The 26659-nt window shown below is 52.6% G+C and overlaps 9 protein-coding genes across 9 annotated transcripts; 6 read left to right on the top strand and 3 right to left on the bottom strand.

Moving 5' to 3' along the window:
- Positions 1–345: 345 nt before the first annotated feature.
- On the bottom strand, positions 346–1392 carry HMPREF1541_09329 (uncharacterized protein; the record flags this gene model as incomplete). Its single annotated transcript, XM_008714003.1, has 1 exon — positions 346–1392. The coding sequence occupies one exon, from the start codon at positions 1390–1392 to the stop codon at positions 346–348; it is 1047 nt and encodes a 348-aa protein (XP_008712225.1).
- A 539-nt stretch (positions 1393–1931) lies between these two features.
- On the bottom strand, positions 1932–4562 carry HMPREF1541_09328 (uncharacterized protein; the record flags this gene model as incomplete). The annotated part of the gene is made up of 1 exon (XM_008714002.1): positions 1932–4562. One exon carries the CDS (start codon positions 4560–4562, stop codon positions 1932–1934), a length of 2631 nt encoding a protein of 876 aa, XP_008712224.1.
- A 218-nt stretch (positions 4563–4780) lies between these two features.
- Positions 4781–5220, top strand: HMPREF1541_09327 (uncharacterized protein; the record flags this gene model as incomplete). Its single annotated transcript, XM_008714001.1, has 2 exons — positions 4781–4808; positions 4883–5220. 2 exons carry the CDS (start codon positions 4781–4783, stop codon positions 5218–5220), a joined length of 366 nt encoding a protein of 121 aa, XP_008712223.1.
- Positions 5221–6163: 943 nt separating this feature from the next.
- Positions 6164–11902, top strand: HMPREF1541_09326 (uncharacterized protein; the record flags this gene model as incomplete). The annotated part of the gene is made up of 3 exons (XM_008714000.1): positions 6164–6177; positions 6230–6247; positions 6301–11902. The coding sequence occupies 3 exons, from the start codon at positions 6164–6166 to the stop codon at positions 11900–11902; spliced, it is 5634 nt and encodes a 1877-aa protein (XP_008712222.1).
- A 1988-nt stretch (positions 11903–13890) lies between these two features.
- Positions 13891–14791, top strand: HMPREF1541_09325 (uncharacterized protein; the record flags this gene model as incomplete). The annotated part of the gene is made up of 2 exons (XM_008713999.1): positions 13891–14306; positions 14359–14791. 2 exons carry the CDS (start codon positions 13891–13893, stop codon positions 14789–14791), a joined length of 849 nt encoding a protein of 282 aa, XP_008712221.1.
- A 761-nt stretch (positions 14792–15552) lies between these two features.
- On the top strand, positions 15553–15873 carry HMPREF1541_09324 (uncharacterized protein; the record flags this gene model as incomplete). The annotated part of the gene is made up of 1 exon (XM_008713998.1): positions 15553–15873. The coding sequence occupies one exon, from the start codon at positions 15553–15555 to the stop codon at positions 15871–15873; it is 321 nt and encodes a 106-aa protein (XP_008712220.1).
- Positions 15874–18352: 2479 nt separating this feature from the next.
- Positions 18353–20173, bottom strand: HMPREF1541_09323 (uncharacterized protein; the record flags this gene model as incomplete). The annotated part of the gene is made up of 1 exon (XM_008713997.1): positions 18353–20173. The coding sequence occupies one exon, from the start codon at positions 20171–20173 to the stop codon at positions 18353–18355; it is 1821 nt and encodes a 606-aa protein (XP_008712219.1).
- A 996-nt stretch (positions 20174–21169) lies between these two features.
- Positions 21170–21899, top strand: HMPREF1541_09322 (uncharacterized protein; the record flags this gene model as incomplete). The annotated part of the gene is made up of 2 exons (XM_008713996.1): positions 21170–21555; positions 21602–21899. 2 exons carry the CDS (start codon positions 21170–21172, stop codon positions 21897–21899), a joined length of 684 nt encoding a protein of 227 aa, XP_008712218.1.
- Positions 21900–23970: 2071 nt separating this feature from the next.
- HMPREF1541_09321 (uncharacterized protein) lies at positions 23971–25949 on the top strand (the record flags this gene model as incomplete). Its single annotated transcript, XM_008713995.1, has 4 exons — positions 23971–24270; positions 24320–24416; positions 24463–24694; positions 24854–25949. The coding sequence occupies 4 exons, from the start codon at positions 23971–23973 to the stop codon at positions 25947–25949; spliced, it is 1725 nt and encodes a 574-aa protein (XP_008712217.1).
- Positions 25950–26659: the final 710 nt, after the last annotated feature.

Below are 26659 nucleotides of genomic sequence, written 5' to 3'. Positions count from 1 at the left end.
GGGGGGGGGGGGCTAGATGTGGACGAATGGAGAATCTGGGGGTCAAGTATGCGGTCGTGGGGACAGTCCCTCTTTGGTCTAAGGTTAAGACCGCGTTGGAATTGCTGCCATAAGTAGGAGGTGCTGGTTCTTGGTGATCCGACTGTCAGATATATAACCGCGGAAGACCTTGCACAAATTGAAATTCTTCTTGTCTATCTCTTTCATTAGACCTGTTTAGCTAGGTCGTGGGTATTGCATCGGAAAGTCCACTCTCCCTCATGATCAACCAATACATGCAAGAAGAACGCCAAAGCTCCAAGCTCTTCAATTACATCACATGTAGGTTGTCACAGCCTACTCGTCTCAGAGCCATTCAGCCCCACCGGGTGCCTTGCCTTTAGGCAGAGGCCGCGAGTATGACCGCGGTAGCTTGCTCTTTTCTCCTGTTTGCATCTCTTCCATGCTATCGCTAGCAAGCAGGGGCCGACCTTCCTCATCACGGCTGTAGATGCTGCTCGCTCGGATGTCAGGCTTGACGACGTCAAGTGAAGCCTTATTAGGGTCGAATAACTGCCGGATTTCACTGACTTTGATCTTGGCACCGGTGTTGGCATAGTTTGGTCTAGTGACTGTGGCAGGTGGAGTAGGAGGAGTAGCGGCACCCATCTGCGTGAAGACTGCGTTAGGGTGAAGGTGCGCGCTGCCCGATTTCGGCATGGGGAACTGTTCCAGCTTCCTGCCCAAGGGTGGCGCTTGTCCGGCAGATCTCGGCTCGCATTTGGCAAGGTCAGGGATCGAGAGTTTGGTGGGTTGATAGGTAGGATCCGGCAATGAGACGACTGAGAAGGGTCGGTCGCCATGGTCTGAAAAAGTCAGGGACTGAGATGGTCGCATATCGTTTTGGCTAGATGCGGAGTCAAAGGGATCGCTGTGATCGGTGATGACGAGAGAGGGGCCTCTAGTCATTGAGGCATTGTTCTGAGAGGGTGATGAGTGTCGGCCAGCGCGAGTGGGTGTAGAGAGACTTCGAATCGAACGACTGTAGGGCGTCGGAGGTGGATCGCCGTAGTAAGGTCGGTAGCGAGGGGGGTCAGCAAAGGGATTCTGGACGTCTGACGAGAAGCGCTCTGAACGTCTAGCCAGCCGAGCAGCCGCCGGACGACGATGGTGATCGCGAAAGGGGATCGGCTTGGTTGGGAAATCTCTAGCAGAGATGCGGTTGATGTTGGCGTTGACTGGGAGAGTTGTGAGTTCAGTATTATCAGACGTATCGAGATCGAAGTTGCGTTTGCGGATGCGGCGGCATGCCTTGCACTGGCGAAGTTTGGGGACTAGGACCAGGCAGCTGAAGGCCCCAAAAAACAAGACAACGAAAACGATAGGGAAGACCCTGGTGAAGGTGTTGACCATCTTGGTACTCGCGTGATTCCGAGCTGTTCGTGGTTCTTTAGTGTTATCACCGCAGTGATCGCGCAGTCAAAGGATGTGGTTCCCACGGCGGCGTGATTACGGCTTGTGCTGAGATGGAAGGTGTTGCACAGAGAATGAACGAACAGACAATGAGAGTGCTGTCAGCAGCAGATGCCAGAATATCGATGGTCATGGGTGTTTTGAGCTTGCTAGACAAGAGGTGATGGAATTTCAGAAGTTGTCCGCAGACATAAAAGGGTGTTGTGAGGAAGGCGCACTTCACTTCCCATACTGACCAGGCAACCACAACCATGTGCTGGAGAAAGAACCCAGACAGACTGCCATGCGAACCCTCGATGTCAGCTCGATCCGAGCGCTTGCTGTCTGCCATTATCGTCAGCCGGTATTTGTAACTGTTCCATAAAGACGGATCAAGGCCATCAGATCGTTGGTCGCATTCGCAGTTAAGTGATTTGCGAGAGATGGCAATAGACGGCGTTGAGCAAAGACATCCTGTTGCTGTATCCAGATGGTGCCAGCTACTGCGTTTGACCAGGCCTCTCCGTCGGTTGAGCACCTAGCACCCAGCCCATACCACTAACAAGACCGCTAGTGACCATGTTACTGACCAGGTCCCGCTTTCTGACCCTGTCCCCTTCCTGGGGCGAGGACGGCTGCGCAAACTCGCCAGACCGTCGATTCCCTGTATCCTGGATCTCTAAGTTGCCACCTGATGCAGCATGAAGCGGAAACGCATTTTTCCGTAGAGCACTTGCTGCACCTCTGGCCATGTCAAAAAGCCCCATGGGCGCTTCATCCTCATAGCTTCCCCCGGCCAAGGTCCGCTTTGCCATTGCCTTCCGTGTTTCAGCAACATCAAGCTCTCTATCGTCCATATCAAAACCACCAGGGACACCTTCGTTGCTCCCATATTCGAATGCTCTCTCTTCCTCAAGTGCAGTGCTTTTCAAACTTTCCATCTCCTCTTCGCACCGGCGCCAAGTTCCCAAGATCTCTGACAATGGCTCAGCGCCTGGAGCAAGGGTGAGTGCAAGGGACAATAGCTCCATCCGCTTCGAGAGGGCAGAAATTCTAGAATGCAGGGCGTTGGGCGTTGAGGATGGGCGATACTTCCCTGCGGCATACACCGCCCGCCAAGAAGTATCATCAACAAATCCACTGGGTACTTGTGTTGAACCAGTCGTCAGGAGCCGAGACGTGATATATGAATAAGCAGTATCGAAATCATGATGTGACAGAGCCGACAAAATCGCTGCATATGTCACACGCTGCTCAGCTTCAATTACCTTTGCCTTGACTTCCTCTGCATCATCTTGTACTGTGTCGGGCGTATCGCTCCTCGAAAGAACAAGATTTCGCCCAACCTCAACAAGGTCATCAAGCTTCGCATACGCCTTTTGGTCTTGGTCGAGCACCTTTTCGATCAATGACAAAGGGTCTTTCTGGGCCCTAATGTTGACCGGCCGGAAAGGCACACCATGCTGAAGCGTCAAGTGATAGAACGACAAACTATGGGTTGCCTTGAGGAGGTGATCGACGGCTTGGAGTCTGGTCGAGGAGGGAAAGGCAGGCTTGAAGATGGCCAGTATATCCGATGCACGTTTTATGCCTCCCCGATTCCTATTTCCATTGGATGCGTTGTCGAATGCAGAGTAGATCGCGGCAACAACATGATCTTTGACAACAGAAGCCTCCAAGGTCTGGGATTTCGAAAGATCGAACATGTCTCTTGCTGCTCGATATTGCCCATCGGCTAGCATTGCATCTAGCAACTCAGTCTCAACGAGGTCCGCAGGTAGCCGTCCAAGGAATGTGGATGGTTGCGATCTTTCGGAATAGATGGGTTCATTTGATTTTGCACCTTCTGATGCCGAGGACGCCCAGCAACGCAACCAATGTAGCTGCCTGCGCACGTGTGGCCAGTCCGGTTCAGACGTTGTCAAACGCGGGATTTGCTGCAAGATCCTAATCATCTCCTGCTTCTGACGGTCTCTCGCTCCAGATAGACAGATTCTTGCCACGCTCGGAAGAGGCATGCCCAGTTTGTAAGACGTCAAAATCTCGGTAGTCTTCAAAATCCCTGCGAGAAAGCTAGAAGAGTCCTCTGTCACATGTGTCAGGTAGTTCTTTCTCGAAAGGAGCGAGTTGAACAGAAAGCTAGCGTCAGTGACATTGCTTGACAACATAGTTGGCCGAATGTCTGGCTCTGACTCAGTGATATCAATAGGCTGGATTTGCGCCCTGGATGTTGAGCGCTCATAGATAGCTCTGAATGCGGTCAAATTCTGATCCGAGATATCAGTGCTCGAGTAAATGATGGCGAAGCCGGTTTGAAGAAATTCCTGTACTGCTTCTGGATCTTCCTGCTTCGGACCATCCCAGTCGAGCAATGCTTTCGACGCAAGCTTGAAGTCTTCTACGCCCTTCTGGAATATCCACTCGAAGACGTCTCTCCAAGATGCGGTGTCGTGATTGCCGATGATCCATGGCGCAACGACTTCATCTAGATCTCGAGCAATTTCCGCATGTTCAGATCGAGCAGCTGCGTGTTGCAGGAGTCCCTTGATACCGTCTGGACCCGAGGCCGCCTCAAGAGAGCGAAGGTTGAAGCCACCGAGATCCTCTGGGTAATAATCATATTGCAGGCGAATGATCGGGCCAAGATAGGTCTCTGCCCATCGCCTCAATTCCTCATCCTGCGCCGCAAAGGCTTGTATTAACGGTAGAACGTCCTTTAATGTGCCTGCACTCGATTCAATATGGTGTGCCCAAGAAATGAGGAATTTTGCAAAGTCACTGTTCGCTCTAGAAGCCACGCCGCTGTCGAAGGCTTCCAGATACACTCGCTGGGCTTCTTGAGAGACCGCATCAAGGGAGAGCCTCGAGACGGGGGAGGTGTCGATAGGGGCATCAAGAGTGCTGACATTATCAAAATCGGATCGGATAGACTCCAACAATGCAAGGAGAGCAGATCGTGCAGCTTCGTCGGTGGGATAGAGCGTGAGGAGCAAACGGTAGATGATGTCCTTGGTCAGAACATCTTTGCGTTCCGCGGCCAGGACCTGCAGACTCTCGACATTGACATCACTGATGAACTGGGCGGCGAGCAGGAAGACTTGTACGTTTGATAGTTGCTGAATAGCTGCCATTGAAACGACACAGCGCGCATGGCCTGGAAGACGCATTAGTTGGGTACAGTACACGTTTCTTGCAACGGGTCGTCATTTCGAGTCGAGCGCGCCGATCTCCAAGTCCATCCCCGGACTTGGCGCGCTTCAGCCTCCGACCTTCGTCCTGGCCGCAGTCCCTTCTCTACTCCTGCGATACTGCGCGATCTTGAACCTGAACACTTGCTGAAGCTGCAAAGATGGCTTCCGGCTACGGTACCTACGGAGGTAAGTCTCTTATATTGCTTGAGCATCTGCTGCAAGCTCAAAACGTCAGGTTAAGCTCTGACAGCCAAATGCAGGTGTTGGCCGCTGTTTTCCATTCTGGCAGGAATACATGGCATGCTATGTCGTGAATCAGAATGACCAAGAGGCTCGGAAGCAGGGTGTATGCGCGCCGCGGCTGGAAGACTATTACGAGTGCCTCCACCATAAGAAGGAGGTAAAGAGCCCCACGTTCATCTTTAATTCTGACACACGCTCATGCCTGACCCAGCACGCCCGAGCTCAAGCCATTCAAGACGCCCTACGGAAAGCCGAAGCCGCCCACCCCAGAGAAAACGCCCCAAAAGCAGGGCAAATACGAAGTCTCGGGTTGATTGGGAACGAAGAGGGTACGAAGCAGGTACTGAGCCAATGACGAGAGCAAGGGCATACATGACGGCGTTACAAGATGTACATACCATGCTCTAGGGGCTTTGAGTGCGACCAAACCAACATTGAAAGAAGTCCGAACAGGGCGTTCACTATCCGATCAACCTTGACCAAAAGTCGTGGTGTGGTGTATATGCATTGCGCCGGTGATCCACAAGTGCCACCTCAGGATCCGCTGCTTTCGAGATGACAATGTCGGTTCATGCTATGTTGATGGACTCTCCGGCCCACCGTGGTCAATGCTAGCATCGGATCTACTGCTCCCCTGAAGGGTACTTGCGGCGCGTCTACGGTTCACGTTTCTGTTGACGGTTCGAGGAGACTCGAGAGGGTGCTGCAGATGTCACTGATGCCTAGTTCCATGCACAGTCAAGCCTGTAGATTTGCCCGAACCTCCCGCGCCAGATCCATGTCAGCTCGGCAAGCTGAACGGCCTCAACCCCAATGCCACTCTGGTTGTGGGTTTGCGCTGCCTCTGTACTTCGCTAGTGCTTTCACATGCTCACTCGATGCGCAGATTTTACCAATGCCAGGCAGGATTTCTTGCACATATCAAAATGATTGAGACAAGTGGACAGATCAAATGGTCAGCTGTGGTTGGATGAACAGGCAGGCAAGGTGGGTGGACGCCAAGGCACTAAAAGCAAAGCTTGTGTGGGTGGCCAGGGGGCAATCGCAGTTGCAGCAGCATAAATAAAGCCTCCCACTTAAGCAGGACCGCCGCTCACACCCAATCCACAAAATTCTCACCCTTGGCTACCAGGCTGGTTGTCAGCCTCGTTCGTTGGTCTTTCCCTTCTTCACGGGCAGGTCGCTGGCGTTGACGGCTGGGCATCGGCTTGCATTTTCTATCCCGTTGTAACTTGTGGGTGTTGCGTGCGTCAATTCTCATCTCATGGCATCGATTTAAAACTAGAACAGCCCTCAAAATGGTCGCGTCTAGGTAATTGAACCTATTCTATTCTTGCCAACAGATTGCGCTAACCCCGTCACAGGCTAGACAGACTCGTCACGTGAGTCCTTACCAACCACACATACGCTGTCAGGACACTACTGATCCTTTTAGATTACTGGACAAGGGCAGCACTCAACTCATCCGGAACACCGCTGCCAATCAGCTCGCGGATATCCAAAAACAGTCTCCCGACAGCCTTTTCGCCCTGCTCTCCCGCATCCTTCCCTACCTTCAAAGCAAATCCTGGGATACGAGAACAGCCGCTGCCAAGGCCATCGGTGGCATCGTTGCTAATGCTGAGCCCTTTGATCCCAATGCAGACGAAGCTGAAGTCAAGTCGGACGACATTAAGGCAGAAGACTCCGTAGATCTCCCTGATCACGTCCTGCAACTCGCCAATCTCAATGTTGGCCTCATTCTTCAGTTCGGCAAGACCTTGTTGTCTAGTGCCGGAAAGGAATACGAGTATGCTCTTGCGGGCATCTCGTCCTCTGAACGCCTGGCTCGGCAGAAAAAGTCGTTGTCTGCCCGGTTGGGTCTGAAAGGCGAAGTCTATGAAGATGATCTTGACATCGACATGGAGCTTGCCTCACACTCACCTCATCGTGGATCCACCAAGAAGGATGTCACAAACGGGCACCATAGCTCGAAGTCTAACTCTCCTGCTGTAGCGTCACCCCCGCCAGACGCTTCAGAGGCGAGCTTGAGCAAACGTCAACTGAACCAATTGAAACGAAAGCAGAAAATGTCTGCCAAGTCAGGCATAAGCAAGATGCGTGTCGTCGACCTCTCGGTCCGTCGTTCGTCAGAGCACTCACCCGCGCCACTGCCAACACCGCACGGTGTCAAACTGAATGAGAAGAATAATGGTGATAGCGAAGAGGAATCCAAGCCAGACTATTTCTCCATCAAGCAAGAGGGCGGTGACGATGATACCCAGTTGATCAAGGAGTTCAAAGGCGAAGATGGCGAAGAGAAACCAATCATTCAACCCGACGAGACCGAATCAAACGAGTGGCCATTCGAGGTCATGTGTGATTTCCTTGCGTACGACCTCTTCTCCCCATACTGGGAAATCAGACATGGCGCTGCTCTAGGTCTGCGAGAAGTTCTGCGTGTTCACGGCAGAGGCGCTGGGCGACAATATGGCAGATCCCGCCTCGAAAACGAAATCGCAAACAATCGCTGGCTCGAAGACATGGCCGGTCGTCTCCTCGCTGTCCTCATGCTCGATCGCTTTGGTGATTACGTATCCGATACCGTTGTTGCACCAATACGGGAATCAATAGGTCAGACGCTGGGCGTGCTGCTTACTCAGGTGTCAGATACAACTGCTTTCGCTATCTATACACTACTTCAACGGATGATCAATCAGAACGATACTGGCTTGAAAGTCCCAATCTGGCAGGTCTGCCATGGTGGCATGATCGGGTTGCGGTACTTCGTGGCTGTTCGCAAGGACTTACTGATGGAGAACGCCGAAATCATCGATGGAGTAATTGCTTCCGTTACCCAAGGTCTTGCTCACCAAGATGACGATGTGAAATCCGTGAGCGCCGCAACTCTGGTCCCGATGACCTCGGAGCTGACCACCGTCCGACCTGCAGCGATCGGCCCGCTCATAAATGTCATCTGGGACTGCTTGCTCGATATGCAGGACGATCTAAGTGCTAGCACTGGCGCTGTGATGGATCTCTTGGCCAACCTTTGCTCATATCCTGCCGTCCTCAATGCTATGGCTCAGAACGCGCAGAATGACGCCGAACAAGCTTTCGACATGTTGGTACCGCGTCTGTATCCATTCTTCAGACACACCATCACAAGTGTCCGCTTGTCGGTCCTAAAAGCTCTGACGACATTCCTGAATACTTCCGAAGTCAGTGGCACCAAATGGATTGATTGGCGTTTGACACGCCTTCTCTTCCAGAATATGCTATTGGAACGCAATGAAGGTGTGCTAAGAAGCTCCTTTGATCTCTGGCAGTCGCTTGTGTCTCTGCTTCAGAGACAGGCACCACTTGGATACCACGATGAGATCGAGTCTCATATCATGCCAATGATCAAGTCTACCACTCAGCCTATAGGACAAGTCAGAAGCCCTCTCGCCATGGATACATCTCTTCTAATCAAGCCGTCGGGTGCGCCAATGACACTCGCTCCAGCCCGTCAAGACAGCCGGGACGGAGATCAACCCGCAAAGAAGCGCCGAAAGATGGATAAAGAGGAACCAAGTTCGAAACGAGACTCGCACAACACCGATGCTCATGTGATCAACGGCGACGTTGAATTGGTAGGTTTTGAAGTTTTGCTTCGGACCAGAATCACTTGCGCTCGAGCTCTGGGGCTGCTTGTTCCACTCCAGCCCCAGGCCACAGTTGACCTGGTCTGGGCAGACCTAATTACTTCACTTGAATCGCTCTATTCTAGTCCACGTCTGTTTGCGTCAATGATTATGGAAGAACTGGCCAGGTCACAGTCTGGAAAACCATCAACTATTGCAACCATCGCCCCGCAGATACAGCGGATGCTCGACAGCGTTGGAGAAGGGTGGTACGCAGACCTTCTGCACTCCATTGTGGCTGCCCGTGGTCAATGCAACACTCTGATCACCGCCTTTGCCAATAACGCAAACGTGCCTCGCAGCAAGCTGCCCACAATTGCTGCTGTGTGTCAAGGTGACCCCGCGGCCGGACCCAATGCATTTTCTATCCAGAACGCCGAAGCAATCGTAACTAGCGATTTTGAGCGGCTGATCAGCGGCCTGACTCCGGCTCAACGTGTGGCAGGAGTCCAATACCTCAACGACGCACGCGATAATGCCAAGGCTATCGTAGATGACGCCAGGCGTCTTAAGGAGAACCGAGATATTGCTGTTCGTGCGGCTGGTGCTTCGATATTGGTGGCCCTACAGGAAGTCCCCAAGAAACCTGGCCAGTTGATCAAATGCATTATGGACAGCATCAAAGCCGAAGAATACGAAGAGGTCCAGGGTCGATCTGCATCAGCAGTTGCTTCTCTGATCGATTTTTACACGAAGAGTCCCAAAAAAGGGCCTGTCGATAAGCTGGTCTCCAACTTGACGAAGTTTTCATGTGTCGACACCTCGGAGACTCCGGAATACGAACCCAATGCCGAATTTACAGACATCATGCTCTCGCTGAGAAAAGAAGAAGATCGCAAAGATCATCCTGACGCAGCTCGATTCGAACGCGAAGCCAAAGAAGCGCGAATCATGAGACGCGGAGCCAAGCAAGCTCTGAAACAGCTTGCGCAGAAATACGGCGCCTCCTTATTGAATCAGCTGCCCATCCTGAAAGGTCTGATCGAAGACCCGTTGCAGTCTTGGCAGGCGAAGTCTATCGACGAGAAATTTAACAACACCCAAGGTCAGGAGCTCGTGGATGCACTGTCTGTCCTGAGAACGCTCACTCCGATGCTGGACGTGGACTTACATCCTTGGATACTCTCACTCACCACTTCCGTGACGAAGGCATTGCGAAGCCACCTCTCTGTTATCCGTTACGTTGCGGCCAAGTGTTTTGCGACAATCTGCAGCGTGCTCTCGGTCCAGGCCATGACAATCCTTGTCAAAGATGTTGTTCCTAACATCGGTAATCCTCTGGACCTCAACGATCGGCAAGGCATCACAGAGTGCATCTACCACCTCATTCAAGTCATGGGCGATCAGATCCTTCCGTATGTCATTTTCCTCATCGTGCCTGTTCTTGGGCGCATGAGTGACTCGAATGACGATGTTCGTCTTCTTGCAACAACATCCTTCGCCACCCTGGTTAAGCTCGTGCCGCTGGAGGCCGGCATCCCAGACCCCCCGGGCATGCCCGAGAGCCTTCTTGAAGGTCGGGAACGTGAGCGGAAATTCATGGCTCAAATGCTGGATCCTAAGAAAGTGGAGCAATTTCAGATCCCCGTGGCGATCAAAGCAGAACTGCGGCCCTATCAACAAGACGGAGTCAATTGGCTGGCTTTTCTCAACAAGTACAATCTACATGGCATTCTCTGCGATGATATGGGGCTTGGAAAAACCCTTCAGACCCTATGTATGGTTGCCAGTGATCATCATATGCGCGCGGAGGAATATGCTCGCACTCAAGCTCCCGACAAACGACGTCTGCCTTCGCTCATCGTGTGCCCACCCAGTTTATCAGGTCACTGGCAGCAAGAGATCACTCAATTCGCACCGTTCCTCACCTGCGTGGCATATGTCGGTGGACCGGCGGAGAGAAGCAGCCGACGGAGTCAGCTAGCCAATTCTGATATCGTCATCACGTCTTACGACGTCTGTCGCAATGACAATGAAGTCCTCTCTGCGCTCACTTGGAATTATTGTGTTCTGGATGAGGGGCATCTGATCAAGAATCCCAAGGCGAAGATCACACAAGCGGTGAAGAAGCTCGACAGCAATCACCGCCTCATTCTGTCAGGCACGCCGATCCAGAACAACGTTCTTGAGTTGTGGTCTTTATTCGACTTCTTGATGCCGGGCTTCCTCGGTGCGGAGCGAGTCTTCCAAGATCGGTTCGCGAAGCCAATTGCAGCCAGTCGCAATGCAAAATCATCATCCAAGGAGCAGGAAGCCGGTGCTCTTGCCATCGAAGCACTGCACAAGCAAGTCCTGCCGTTCTTGCTTCGTCGACTTAAGGAAGAAGTGCTCAATGACTTGCCCCCGAAAATTCTGCAGAACTACTACTGCGATCTGAGTGATCTTCAAAAGCGACTCTTTGATGACTTCTTCAAGAAGGAAAAGAAGACCGTGGAGGCAAGTGTCGGCTCAAAGGACAAGGAAGCCAAGCAGCACATCTTCCAGGCCTTGCAGTATATGCGCAAGCTATGTAATGCGCCTGCGCTTGTGGTCAAAGAGGGCAATGCTCAATACGATGCGGTGCAGAAGCAACTTGCAGCCACGAAATCCACTCTCCGCGACGTGGTTCACGCGCCAAAATTGGGAGCACTCCGAGATCTGCTGGTCGATTGTGGCATTGGTGTTGAGACTAAGGGGCCTGAAGAGTCAGCATCCACATTTGTGTCGCCACACCGTGCCCTCATTTTCTGCCAAATGAAGGAAATGCTTGACATGGTCGAGACCGATGTCCTGGGGAAGCTTTTGCCCAATGTCCAACATCTAAGGCTCGATGGCAGCGTTGAAGCCACAAAGCGGCAGAGCATTGTGAACAAATTTAACAACGACCCAAGCTATGATTGTCTGTTGCTGACTACGAGTGTCGGAGGCCTAGGTCTAAATCTGACAGGCGCCGATACCGTCATCTTTGTGGAACATGATTGGAATCCGCAAAAAGATATTCAAGCCATGGACCGTGCTCACCGAATCGGACAGAAAAAGGTCGTAAATGTGTACCGCCTCATCACGCGGGGCACCTTGGAAGAGAAGATTTTGAATCTGCAACGCTTTAAGATTGACGTGGCGTCGACCGTGGTCAACCAGCAAAATGCGGGCTTGGGCACCATGGAGACGGATCAGATTTTGGACCTCTTCAATCTCGAAGCGTCTGAAGCAGCACCCGTTGCTGGTGCTGACACGACGCGTGATGAGGATTTGGTGGATCTTCAGACAGGCGAGATCAAGAAGAAAGGAGAGAAACAGGGCTGGCTCAATGATGTTGGAGAGCTCTGGGACGACCGGCAATACGAAGAGGAGTTTAACCTGGATTCTTTTGTTCAGAATCTACAGAAATAGGACGAGGAGCATATTGTTGGCTTACATAGATGGCCTCGCGGCACTACTTGCAGCTTGAAGGGAAGAAGCTGTTCAGAGAGAGTTGTCGTCGGGCTCGACGCAAGTGTCAAAAAGATCCCTTTCCAGGGCCCTCGCAACTGCACTGACCAAGTGCCGGTACCGTAGATATGAAATCCGAGCACTCCGCCTTCTACACCATTCAGTCCAGCACCGATTTCCCCGGCGTAGATTAGTTTACCCTCGCTAAAAGTCATGCGGAAAGGAGTGCAAATCTTAGAGGGACTTCACGCGAGTTTTCAGAAGCAGATACGGATTCAGACTTAAGTTTGTGTGCCTCGTGAAAATGATAAGGCAAGGAAGACGTACCCGGTATGCGGAGACATGCTGGCTCTTTGTCCCGAACTGTGCTGCAAGGTACTCGGTAAGCGTGGCTGGAAATATCAGAATCGCAGACCTGGCTCGCTTTGCGCCTCATTCTCGTACGCCGATCGATATTTAGTACCTTGGCTGCAGAGTGTACTCCATAGACCGCGTCAAGCATCCAGCCAGCCGGACTCATGGCATCTTGAATCTACAATGGTCAAGCTCATCGTTCATTCTGATTGACCAGCTGCGTAAATTTAGCAGTCGTTTCTTGGGGCTACATTCAACGGCATAGGTACACCTTGATTGGGAGGCTGACCCGGGTTTATGGTTGTTGTGGGGAGAGGCCGAGATACATGGATGAAAGCGTACTTGGGCCATACTGTGTAGGGCGGGCTGTGTCTGAGGATTGAGGCTCCGTCGCATTTCGGCCGGGGGACCAAGGTGCCGAAATTGGCCACATTGGGAAATAGTCAGCGACGAGTTGGCTTTTATGGCCTAGGAGTCGTGGAGGAGAATGACTCGTAGCAAGGCTAGAAGGCATACGAGGCTGGCTTTTACCTACGAGCTCCCGGAGTTGAAGTTCATGTTGTGCAACCTTCTCAAGTCCTCATCTTCAAGGGTCTGTGAGATGCTCACGGGGACGTCACCACACATTTTCATCTGCCTCCATAGCGATGATGAGGGAGCTTTAGGCTGTCAGCTGTATACTAATGTTAAGCCACGGCGCTGAGCTGGACTCTTGGTTCTGGAAAAAGCATTGGAAGAGCTCTCCCGTCGGAGAACGAAAGGACAATTATCTGCCCCATCCTCGTGGTTGCTAATGGAGACGCCACCAATGACATCTGACCTTTCCGTCCTCCAGTGGCAGTTCAGTAGAATGTATAGATACTATACATTCGGCCATCGGCTTAGGGTAAACGAGGCTGTGGCCCTTTTGCGCCCGTCCAGTGCTCCACCAAAAGGGAAGAGCCTCTATGGAGCCTAGATGGAGGCATGGGCCATGTTGATTTGTGAGATGAGATCTAAAGTTGCATTAGTGTGACTTAGACTCTGTTAGCTGCTGCTTCGTAAGTGGGCGTGATTCTAAAAATTGACACCCACGTTTGTCAGACCCCCAAATTGGGGTGTCAGAGGCTTTGCACTGCTCTCGGCACTTGACAACTCCAGGCCCAGTCTTCCCAAATAAGCACGCTATCTCTATATCGGATTTACACCGCTAGCATGTTCGCTTTTGGGACTCGGTCTCGTGGGTCCACCTTCTGCTTACTGCTTGCCAGTTCCCTCGTCGGGCCTCTCATGCCATGTCGTTTCGTGCCGTGTGCGGCGTAGACAATGTGTCCGCTTACGCTCCCAGCCCCGATGCCAACTACTACGGCTTGTGGCCGTCAGTCATCATTGCGATGCTGCAAGCCTCAAATCGTGCATTATAAGATAGAAGTGACGTCCTAACTCAACAGCCGTCTCTCCATTCAATCTCTGCACACACAATCAACCGGTGTACCAATTTATTTCCTTTATTTCCTTACGTTACAGCACACTCGTTGCCTACACAACTATACACTCTCATTCATCTAACTAGTCTCACCTATTCATCTAATACCGCTCAAGCACCAATCATCAATATGCACGCCTCCAGCTTCATCGCCCTCCTGGCCGCTTCGGCCGCCTCGGCGTCTCCCCTAATGGCCCGCAGGCCCACTGCCACCTATGCCCCCGCTCCCAATGGCATGAATCCCAATGCCTCCGCCTCGAGCGCCGGCATGGGAACTGGCGCTCCTGTTGCTACCGGCCTGCTTGGTAATCCCAGCGCCACTCCCAACCCTGTCACACCCAAGGGGCTCGTTGGTGAGCTCCTGACTGAGGACAGCACTGTCACCCGCTTCAAGGCTATCAAGGAGGACATTGCTGCCGGCGAGATCAGCCTGGTGTTCGACCACAACCCTGCTGCCAACCCCAATGTCACAGCCGGCGCCGGTGGCCAGGTTGACCTTGCAAACCAGGCTAACTTCCCTGTCTTGACCGGGCTCGGCATTTCCTCGTTAGTCCCTCATTATTGACATGGCTGTGGCTCGATTATTAACGGTGTACAGTGCGACGATCTTCTTCCAACCCTGTGGCCTCAACACCCCGCACATCCACCCTCGTGCTACCGAATACTTCACTTTGGCCACCAAGAATAAGATGAAGACCGGCTTCGTTCTCGAGAACGGCGAGACGGACGAGTTCACCGCCGAGCTCGGCATCTGGCAGGGTACCGTCTTCCCTCAGGGTTCCATCCACTGGCAGCAGAACGAGGACTGCACGCCGGCCGTTGGTGTCGCCGGCCTCAACTCCGCCGACCCCGGTGCCAGCAGCATCGCCCAGAACTTCCTGCGCTTCACCAACGGCGACGTCGTTGATGCTGCCCTTGGCTTCCCTGCTGAGATCAACGCTTCCAACTTTGCACAGTTCCAGAACGCGATTCCCGCCCCACTGGCTAAGGGTGTGAAGGAGTGCCTGGTCCGCTGCAACATTGCGCACTGAGTGGAGACAGAGTGAGATCCCCCAAGGAAGGGGAGAGTGAACAGGGGAGGAAGCGTGCATTTTCATGATCTGAGCGTTTAGACTAGTTACCCACCGTTTTATAAATATAAATTCTTTCGACCTTCCAAACAACTGTCGCTCCTTGATACCATCACTTCTCTCTGTTTTTGATCTCGGAGTGCTGGATCAGAGAGCAAAATGTATACAAGATCTGTAATCGATCTTGAGCGCCACCGGCAGTGGTCAAGGGAACAGAGCAATAATAACCTATCGCCCCGGCCTGACCTGTGCTCCGCTTGGCCGAAAGAATCAAGGCTTGGATCTGGCCCCGCCCCGCTCGGCTGAACACTTCAGGGGTGGCTTGGGGGCGGGGGCCTTGGGGCATTGACGTAGTTGCACTTCGGCTGTTGGTGACGCGCATCAAACCGCGTGGGATGCCTGTGCCAAATGACCGAGCTGTCTGTACGATTTCACGTTCTTGCAGTTGCAATTATTCCAGCAACGTTGTCAGCTTGAGTATATTCTAGCCATCGAACAAGATGTCGGTACCAGGTATTTCGTCCCGCACCAACAAAAAGAGTTCCAAAGCAGTACTGACGCAGCTGTCACAGTGGGAATCACCGTTCCCAAGCTCTTGCCCATCACAGGCACCTTTGCGCCCGGTACAACCTCATAGCCTAAGCCCACGACGCAGTGCACGGTCTAACAAGTTCGCCGTAGCCTTCGCCCTATACCATGCGGTTCTAGCTGTTCGCGTCTCGATGGCCCGCCTCGATAGCAAGGCATTCATCGGCTCCACCTCCAAGGCAAGCACCGGCCCCTCCGACGGCAGCGACCCTCTCGAGCTTGCCACCCGCTGCCACGGCAACTATACTGAAAATGTGCCGCTGGCGTTGCTCCTCGGAGCCATCGTCGAGATGAACGGCGGCAATAGGCGGGTGCTTACGGGTGGGTTTGCGGCCCTGCTGCTGGCGAGGATGCTGCACGTTGAGCTGGGCATAAGGGGAAAAGGAGGCATGGGTCCTGGGCGGGCGCCGGGCCATTTCATGACTCTAGGTTTCATTACTGGCATGGGCGGGTGAGTACTTCCCTGGATCTGCTCGGATGTGTGGCGTGATGCTGCCTCGCATCCTAAGAGCCGCGTCTTAGCGCTGTCCTTTTTTTTCCGAAGTCGTGGTCGCAGTTACTGACGACGTCTAGATATGCAGCTTGGCTAGTCAAGGGGTACTGGGGCTTCTAAGTGATGGGTGAGGCGCATGTAAAGGAGAGGGTGAAGTCCAGCGAGCGTGCCTTCTGCATACGCGGGGCGCGACTACCAATGTTTTACTCATCTCACTTTCTCACTCCCTTCTTCCGATTTGACTGCAGGCGAAGCTGGACTTGTCCGATATTCTTTCGAAATATACGCTATGCTTACAATGCCGCTCGTCTCAACACTGCATTCGTTAGCTCCCAGACATGGCTTACAAAGCGGTGCCCTTCACTCCGACTAGAACAAGGAAAGGCACCTCACCACTCGTTGCACAACAACGTCCGCTCACTGAGCCAGTTCCTATCTCCAACGACCAGTCTGGGGGCGGTCCTGACGAAAGAAACCTGACAGCTCAGCATTACCACTGCACCTTTTGCAGAAGGAAGTTCGCTAGCCCGTGGTGCAGAGTTGGCATTGAGAGACGCGTTGTGTGTCCTGCTTGTTTCAGATGGCGTCACGATATGAGTGTGTGCTGGCGCTGTGGTGAGATGGTGTACAGGAAGACGGAAGCTATAAGTTTCGGATGGTGCTAGTGGCACTGGAGCTGCTTTAGTTGTTTGATGTGCGCTGTGAGTAAGTCTCCCGCGGGCTATGCTTGACACTAACAATGTCTGGTCTCCTTTATCACCACCATCTCAATACTACGACCGAAATGGTGAGCCACATAAAGGTGGTATGCGCCTTACCCGACCTCCATTGTGCCATCGATGCAGTGCGGGAGCTGCTAGTGAGAGTTCACACCAGCAAAGCGCCCATGACACCATGCTGTCCCAAGATCTCGGTGCTGTCCCTCATGCCGCTCTTCGCTCAGACATGGTTCATTCGCAACGCGATCACCTCTCTGACGCCTCAAGAGATGTCCCACGGTCGACTCCCCGTTGGATGCAACTCCTTCCATCCAGTGTGAACCCTGACGTTCAGCCACCGCGCCACTCTATTTTCGAACACAGGTCATCATTTCCTTACATCGAACACACGCGCTACTCGACCCCGTTTTCGACGCCTCCTGAGATCTGGAGAAGCAGTGCTGCACAGGCTGCTGACTTGGCTATGGCCCTTCAGAGATTGGCACGTAAACCCCTTACTGTCGCTGACCTTCATGGGAGTCGGATCTTATGCCACCGGTGGAGATCTTCAGGCAAGCCATGTCGCAAAGTCAAGATCGAGACTCCGAGGCTGAGCCATGGCATCGAAAGTCCTACGCCTGAGCTCAACGCTTTATCTAGTACAGCCGAGGCGCCGACAGGAGCTACCTGGACCCTACAGCCTCGCATGGTACGAATGACGGAACCGCCTTCGCCAACTGTCGGTCGTGAATTCAGAGTTACCCTACCACCTACCCTCCCAGAGCTCGGTAGCGAGACGTTGCCATTAGCGGCCACTACCCCATTTAGTCCTTCGCGGAAGCCTCCGGAATCGAAAAGCGCTTGGGAAAGTGCTGGTCCGCGATATCACGATCGCAATTCCAGCACGACTGTCTTGCCGGCCAAAGTGATCCTCCGAGACGAACTTATGAGCTTTCTTGCGTCGAGAAAAGGGAAGTCTATCCTTCCTAGCCGCGTAGGCAGTACCAGGTTACAGCAGGGCCAGAGCTCTCTGGCCGCGTGACATTTGAGGGCATCAACGAGCGCTTGGTCAGAAGAGAAGTGTGAACTCGTCGATAGCCGGGGGCGGGGGGAGGCGAGAAACAAGATGTGCGAGTGTGCGTTTATGGTGAAGATGGGTCGGACTGTGCGACATATCGAGACTGACGTGGATGTGTTCATGGTAGAGCATGCAGTGGGTATCCTTAGAAATTTCCTATCTGTTATCATCCTTATTCAGAGGTCTGCGCAAAGCCTTTCCATTACCTCGATTTTCGGCTACCATGCACTTCTGATGGTTCAGCTAGCGGGAGCAGACTGACACTCTGGGCATAAGCTGCTGCTACCTACACTAACTCAGGAGAAACGTCGTTGGAGGAGGAGGGAACGTACGGTCTCAATGACTCGATCTGATGTTATGAATCCGCTCGGATTTTTCGTTTGGATCTTGTCAAGTCGTGGCAATCTAATTCTAAGAACAGCCCAATCCGATCCCAAGCATGACCCTCTCCAATCTGAAGGGCGACCCAAGTCGATGTCAAATACAATCCGAGCCAATTTGAAGAACAAGCCAGTTGACGCTGAACATTAACCCAGTCACCTCTGAAGAATAATCCAATACAACTTGAAGACAAACCCAGTTCAACCTCAAAACCCATCCCGAACCCTATCAACCATCTCTGAGCTTTGCCTCAAAAGCCTGTGCGTCGCCGCTCGCTGGCGGTTTCAGCAAGACGCGACCGTGCGTTTCCCTAGGTCAGTGCTCTTGGGAGCACTGGAAACACCGATGTTCGCGGTTCGGGCCATCCCCTTCACCAGCTCCACCGTCTCGCCTTCCTCGATGCTATAGCCACCTTCATTGAAGGTCTTGTGCATTTCGGTTGACTCAATGGTGGGAAAGAAGCCGACGATGACACGTCCCCACATGTCTTGCGCATCGACAGCCTGGTGGTAGACAGGGAATGAGAAGGTGTATTTCTTCTCGGAGAGATTCTTGCTGTCGTACGGCATGTCCATCAGGGCACGCATCACGAGACCCTTCTGGAAGATCTCGGCTAGGGCTTCAACCCACTCTTCTTGAGCCTCAGTACTGAGGATGGGCTGTCGCGACTCGTCGACTTGAGTGGAGTTGGTGTTTTCGAAACGGTTAGTTGGCACCTCTTGACTGAGCTGGCCCTGGATCAAGACCTCTGGGCCTTGGGATCTCTTGGAGGCTTCCGAACCGAAGATGTGGTCCTCGTAATTGGCAACAGCGGGCTTGCGGGTGGGAAGGACGAAAGCAAGCATTTGATCGAAACGCTTGGCTTGTTTCTGAGCGATGCCCCCGGTCTCGGGCAGGAAGACAGACATGATGAACTTCCCGTTGACCTTCTGCCGGTAGGTCTCGAAGTCCCTTGGGTCCGTGCTAGCGCGGAGGATATCTCGAGCCATTTGGCTGATAGCAATGCCGTCGTCCCAGTATCGTGAGCCACGGAACGGCTCGAAGCACCACACTTGGAGGGCGGCGCCGATGAGACCACGTAGGAAGATCTTGAGGTCGATCCTATCGTAATTGTCGCTGGACATGAGCTTCTCCAGGGCGCCTTTGGTCAGCACCCAATCCTTCACAGCTGCACCGGTGGTACCGACCATGCGTGCAAATAGTGGCTGCATATCTGGTGGGAACGTGGCCTCAAGGTCAAGACAGATCGGCTGCGACCGTGGAAAGCCGAGAGAAGCCATGTACACGTCGACAGCCTTGTCGATCATCTCCACCATTTCTGAGCTGCGCATCTTCAGCTCCTCTTGCGTGCAGACAGTGGTGACTGGTTTGGGTCGAACAGGGAACATGTGAAGAGGTGAGTCTTCAAAGTCGTCATCGTCACTCTGCTGGGCATCATTGCTCTGCGAGTCGTCCTCACTATCAGGGACAATCTCGTTGCCGTTCTCGTCACGCTCGCGCAAAAGATCGGCTGCAATCTCCTCGTCAACATCGATGGTGGCACTGGATGGACGCGCGGTGGTGCTGCGGCTGGACTTGGTGTTGTTGTCCATCGCTAGACCAGAGTCTCTGCGGGTGATCCGCTGCTTCTTCGGGGCTCGCTGCTGCGCTCTATCATTGTCCTCATGGCTGCGCTTGCGCTTGACACCATCAGGGGAGGTCGACTTCTTGGCATTGTCGATATTGGGCATGTCGGAAGAGTCACCACCGACAACGAAGTTAACGTCAGAGTACTCGGCATTGAATTTGATGGCATCAAGAGCAGTGGTCCCGTAAGTCCACAAGTTCTTGATCCCATCGTATTCGTTTTTCTTGCAACTCTTCCAGATATGCGTGATCTTGTCACGCACGGACTCTTTCCTCAGGCGTCCGAAATCGTCATTGGTGAAGGCATTGGATAGGCTGTCTCGGATTCGCTGCAGCACGTCTTGCTGCTTTCCGAGAAATGGTGAATTCTCGCCCTTATTGTTGTCGATGAAGGTGAGAACAGCGAGAACACCAGCGGCCGTCCAGTGGACAGGCTTGGCGTTCTTGCCATTCTTACGACCACTAGTTTGTTGGTCCATGATAGCGTGGAGAGGTGCTTTGAAATGGAGATAGAGTCTCGTCGAGGTATGTAGAGACAAATGTGGTGAGGCAAGTATCGTTGTAGGAATCTTGAGGAGTGCTGTGGAGTGTGGATGTAAGATGCAGAATAGAAGGTCAAGTTGCTCAGAAGGAAGGACCTTTTTAATACAGTATGGCTGGCGTCACCGGAAATGATTGGTGAAGCCTTTGGTGTCACCGTCTATAGCCTGCCTGGCAAAATAAAGAAGGTGAAATGTGTAGGCACACCGCCTTGCCTCTGCCCAGCAACGGTGAATGAACCCTTGAGGCAAAGCAGGCACAGTCACTCCTGACGAGGCAGGTGGTGGCCTTTTGGAAGAGTGATATGTATATACAGAAGGCTTTGAGGGGTATGAACAGGCTGTAGAGGCAAGTGGCTTGGGCAGGATATTATAGGTCTGGTGCTCTTGCCTTAAGACCGTTGTTGCCCTCTTTGACAAGCAAGGCATTACGTTGGTGTTTGTAACGCAGCAAGAAAACAATGCGTGACAGTAGTCACTAGCAATGCAACAAAGGGCAGAATGGGAATTACGAGTAGATTATACCTCCCTGTCTTGTTGAGATCGAGGACTATGCATGGAAAGCCTGGCGCGGGTGCCGAAGGGGTACATAGGAGCCTCTACTAACTGCTTCCGCATGCTTATTGAAGACTCATAGCTTCAAAACTAACTCATAATCATGTACAAGGCTTCTGTTGACTGCGCAGCAAGCGCAAATGTCTGAACACGGCGGTCGTTTGTATGCCTGATCCTACGCCAAGCCTTTTACTGCCTCCTCGGGGACACGAGATACGATGGTCTTGGCGTCAACGATTTGACGTCGACATGACGTTCCACGGCTAGTGTATATAGGTGTAATGTTGATAGAACTCCATCAGTCTCGTGTCGTACCATGCCACGCTGCCTATATATTGAGACTGCCGATTGCGTGTCTTCACATTTGTAATACAAGCAAACATGTCGTCCACAAATGAGACTAAAACCCTCACGCTCCACGCCCACGCTACAGGGCCAAATCCATTCAAGATCGGAATCGCGCTCGAAAGTCTTCAGCTCCCCTACACAATAAAGATGTGGGACTTCAGCGACGATGCCGCTCATGGTGTCAAAGGCAGCACATTTCTCAAGATCAATGAGAACGGCCGCGTTCCAGCGCTGGAAGATCCCAACACCGGTGTAGTCTCCTGGGAGAGCGGGGCAATCATCAACTACCTGCGACGCACCTACGACAAGGCTGGCAGATTTGGACCGAGAGGCCCCAGCGAGCAGGACGTCGTGGACTTCGAGAAGTGGGAGTACTTTCTCCTGACCACGCTGGGCCCAATGACAGGCCAGACAAACTGGTTTGCAACCTTTTCATACCGATGCACCTTTACTGACTGTTCACAGGTACAGACACTACAACGCGCAGGCTAATGAGGATGCGTTGCATCGGTACGAGGCACAGACATCGCGATGCTACACGGTGCTGGAGGGCCAATTGGACAAGAGTGGTGGGGAGAGCATACTAAAGGGCGGTGTATGTGCCGTGGACTGGCATTTTGAGCCGTGGCTGCGACAACACGAGTTTGCTGGCTTGAGTTTGGAAGAGTACCCGCGAGTGAAGAAGTGGTTGGAAGGGATGAAGGGAAGGAAGGAGGTGCAGGAAGCGTATAGGAAAATCAAAGAGGCGGCAGACGGATCTTAGATTTTGCTTGATGAGAGTTAGCAGAAGGATGTTGCCCGTCTTGTATCCTGCAGGAAAGCCACCGGATACTGCAGGATGAGACCACTCTTCTAGCCGCTCATTTGAAGTAGTGGTCTGCGCCACTGGGGTCCGACAAATTGCCACGTAGGCTCCCCTTGCTCTGTGCAGAGCACTTAGGTCTGGTCTCCTATGGGTTCAACAAGCCTGCACGTCACTTTCCTCGAGCCCCTAGTCGACTCACTATCTAATGGTCGTTTTGAGCCTGCTAGTAATACCAGAGATGATGAGTAAGATCAGAATTAACCTGTTTCGTGCCGGCGTTGACACCAGACTTCAGCTTACACGCGACCGGTCAAACGTGCCAAAGCATCCTGTCTATGAGATTTCTGTACCGCCTTCTCCTTGGAACGAGCACGTAGAAGATACAGCGCCCCTCCTGCCACGAAAATTGAAAGTCCGATGACGAGATATGTAATGCCTGACGTGACTTCTTTGGCTTTGGCTTCTCTGGACATGATAGACGCCATTTCCGAAGAGGTCGACATTAAAATTGTTGGTCGTGTGTGCGGCCTGAGTGTGATGGAGTGGTAGCTGATTGGGGTGGGTTCGTAAACAAATGGCGTGGGTAGATCGATCAGTATACAGTATACTACCTTGATTGAATACTAACTCATGTCCACCACTGAAGAAACGAAGTGCTTGTACTCGTACATACTCGTCGAGAGCCTTCTTGAAGAAAGGCACAAATTATTTCCGCCGATAGTTTGTCGCGTTCATTGTTCGTGATACCATGAACAGGCAGTGAAATTCTTGGCTGCGATAGAGTTTGATAGGCCAGCCTTGTAGCGTCAAGCTCAGCATAGCGCAGCCTGATACTCGATGGTGAGAGTCTTCCCAATTCACAGGTTGCCCTACTCGTGCTATTAAGGCATCCTTTTTGCCTTCAAGCGTTTTGGCAGGCTTATCGACCTTGGTAAGAGGGATCTTTACAGCCAATCTAATTTCTATGGTAGCTTGCGAAAGATGGTGAGGTCATGCTCCCGTGCACTGACTATCCTCGCCAATTTCTATGCCTGGATTGCGTGCTTGTTTGCCAAAAGTCGTAATTCTCGATTCGATGATAAGGTATCTGGAGGATGAGCCCCAACGAGTCAGACTAATCGTGTACTTCTGGAGGCCCGCATTCGTCTTTAGCTTGGAGTCTCGATGAATCGAATCTGCACGGTTGACAGTGGCGCTCATCTCGGGTTAACCCAGAATTCACGCGGCGGTTGAGCTGCGTCATGGTTTCTGTTTCAGTCATGGTGCCCTCCTCAGAACCATCTCTTTGAAGTCTTCTATCAATACTAACATATTATCGTGGAGACCGTACGGCGGTGCGCCCGGCCAGCTCGGTAAGCAAGAAGACCAGCAACCCGAGAGCACGCAATTATTCCTGGCAATGATCTAAACGTTACCAGTACTATTAATGGTTAGCGTGCACACCGTAATCAAGCTCTACAAGGGACGACCAAGCTTGCATAGCGGATGCTTTGCACAAGTCTTGAGCCATTCAAGCAGCCACGAACGGCTAGACCGAGCTCACCGAAGGTGCCATTCACCCCTACGTCGATGCAACGGTGCCCCTTGTTCATTCGGCCCACGTTCAGCCATGAGGTGATCACAGCATTGGCCTGCTCCGTCTCCCACTGTGCTGCTTGCCTGCGAAAGCTACGAGGATGGCGAAAGCCCGTCAGTCACGCAATCGCCTCGACCGCGAGCTTTCGCTTCCAAGTTTGAGTTCCATGTGGGTTGAACGAGCATGCTATCGAAACAAGACCAGCATAGCTTCCCGACTGGAATGGAATTGGGCGAAATGGTTGGTCCGCGATAAGGACTCTAGAGACTCGGCTGCATGTTCTCCAAACCAGCAGGGCTCGAGCCGGAACGAGACCAGAAATCTCATCATAGTGAGGCGTCGGTAGACCGACTCAGAGCATGCGTCTTACAACATATAAGATGTTCCTGCTTCTCATTCTCAAAGCTGTCCTGCACAGCTCCAGACTACTTCTGGTAGATAGCCCCTTTGGCGATGGGGATAGAAGCCATTCCAATCAATGCTGACCCTAAGGTCGAGAGCAGGAGAGAAGTGGTGTCACAGAAATGGTGGCAGCTTGGAGGAAAGGACGTTTCTTACGTCTCCGTTGATGCAGGCTACGAGTCACGTTCAGAGTCGTCTTCTACTGAGGATCTGGTGAAGAACGTCGACAATGTCTATGTTGCGCCGGAAGCTATCGAGCTGTACAAGCCCATTGAAGGCTTTGAAGGCGCCCATCGATTCGATCCGAATGCTTCATGGTCGCCGGAAGAAGAGAAGAAACTGGTCCGCCGGGTATATTTCTCCACAGCTCGAGGTCCGGACCGACACTGATATCCTGCAGCTCGACTGGCGTATCGCATTGCCAGCTTGTATCATGTTTTTTGCCCTCCAGCTTGATCGCGGCAACATCACGCAGGCTCTCTCGGACAATATGCTGAGTGAGTGCTTCAGTGGTTCCCCGGCGGGCTTCACTGACAACAGTAGTCGACCTTGGTCTCACAACAAACGATTATAACAACGGCATGACAATATTCTATTGCTCCTTTCTCTTTGCTGAGCTTCCGTCACAGCTCGTCAGCAAGAAGCTCGGTCCGGATATCTGGATCCCAATTCAGATGACATGTTGGAGCATAGTCGCGGCGTCTCAAGCCGCCCTTTCAGGGCGTACCTCTTTCTTCATCTGCCGCAGCTTGCTTGGTTTGATCGAAGGCGGCTTGTAAGTCTCTGCATAACATCGTACCAAGATAACTTGAGGAGGTCTTTGTGCTATCTGGAATTCATGTCTCAGACCCCGATACACAAAACCAAATCTAGTTGTTTTGGATCCTCTACGCGATACTCCACTTGTTCCAATACAAGTCTAACCAGAACACAGTATTCCTGACACTATACTGTATTTGTCATACTTCTACAAGCATCTGGAGCTGCCACGTCGACTCTCCTGGTTCTGGACATCCTACCAGTCCACTCAAATCGTTGGAGCTTTCCTAGCCTACGGCATCCTCCACCTCCGTGGCTCTAGCGGATTGCAAGGCCAAGGATGGCGGTATTTGTTTGCCATAGAAGGCTCCTTCACCGGGCTCATTGGCATCTTCACATGGCTGTACCTACCTGCGTCGCCGACGCAAACTGCCCGCCACGGCGTTAAGGGACTGCTACGTCCAAAGGAAGGCTGGTTCACGGAGCGCGAGGAGGTCATCATGGTCACACGCATTCTGCGCGACGATCCGGGCAAGGCAACTATGCATAATCGGCAGGGTTTGTCTTTTGGCCTTTTGTGGGATGCCTTGACCGATTACGACATGTGGCCCATTTACATCCTAGGCCTCAGCTGGACAATCCCCTTCACGCCGCCTCAGGCGTACATCACGCTCACCTGTAAAGCTCTCGGCTTCGACACGTTCGAAACCAACCTTCTGACTATCCCTGCGTACACGTTGTTCATCCTGCAGCTCCTCTTCTGGACCTGGGCGTCCGAGAAGCTCAACCAGCGCCTGGTGGTGGGACTGATCGCACAAGTCTGGGGGCTGCCGTTACTGATCGCGCTGGTGACATTGCCAATGCACTTTGCGAATGCAAATTGGGTCAAGTGGGTGCTCAGCACGCTGCTCATCGGGTATCCTTATGCCCACGCCATCATTGTGGCACTCACCTCGCGCAACAGTGGCTCCGTGCGGACACGGACAGTGGGGAGTTCGCTATACAACATGGCTGTACAGGCTAGCAATATCTTCAGCAGCCAGATCTACAGGCAAGACGACAAGCCTTACTACTACAGGGGCAATAAAGTGCTGCTGGGGATTTTGGCGTGGAACATCGTCGCGTTTGTGGCCACGAAAGCGTACTATGTCACGAAGAACAAGAAGAGGGATGAGAAATGGAACGCTATGACTAGGGAGGAGAGAGTGCATTATCTCGCGACCACTGAGGACAAGGGCAATAAGAGGTTGGACTTCAGGTTTGGGTCGTGAGTTACGCCGAAGCGGCGCCTAGATGTGGTGAGGGAAGCATTGAGGTCTGTTAAATAGGCTACAGGGTGGCTTGAGGGAGATATTGAGGGAGGCAACCTACCGCACTGCCAGATTGGGATTCCGGGCCCAGCAAGACTAATGAGCGAGGTCCCAAGGCCACACAAGCCCTTTAGGTGGGATCTACTATGAGCTCGAGGAGAACGCCAGTCAACCTTATTAACCACTGAGTTGGGTTGAGGTTAGACGTTGGGAAGCATACACACGGACGATAGAATTGCAAGCTCGGTAGTACGTATTTCGTATATTTCCAGGGTGCAAGCCTGTTGAATATCTATTCGTGAATTGCAGCAAGCACCAGACAGTCCAGACGTGAAGTCATTGTGAGGCAAGTCTAGTCTGTGTTCCGTCGAATTGCGTGATCATCCGCGATGGTGTTTGCGGGAGCCTACATCAGGGCCTGTCCTGGACATTTGGTAACCACGTCAGCCCAAGAAACCTACCTTACCGTATACTAACATTTCTGCAAGCCTTTCAATTATCTTGGCAGCTGTTGGTCTCTCACTAGCACTGACCATGAAGGGAAGGAGACCTTGAAGATTGGATTCGCCTTGTGCCAGTCCTGCTCGTGCCGGGATCACAGAGAGGCCCCTACCTCATCAACATTGGTGCCGGCCACCGCGATAAACCGCATTCCAGCGCACCTACATGGA

This window comes from Cyphellophora europaea (genome assembly GCF_000365145.1).
Source record: "Cyphellophora europaea CBS 101466 unplaced genomic scaffold supercont1.10, whole genome shotgun sequence".
NCBI lineage: Eukaryota > Fungi > Ascomycota > Eurotiomycetes > Chaetothyriales > Cyphellophoraceae > Cyphellophora > Cyphellophora europaea.
This window is presented reverse-complemented; position numbering and strand designations above follow the sequence as displayed.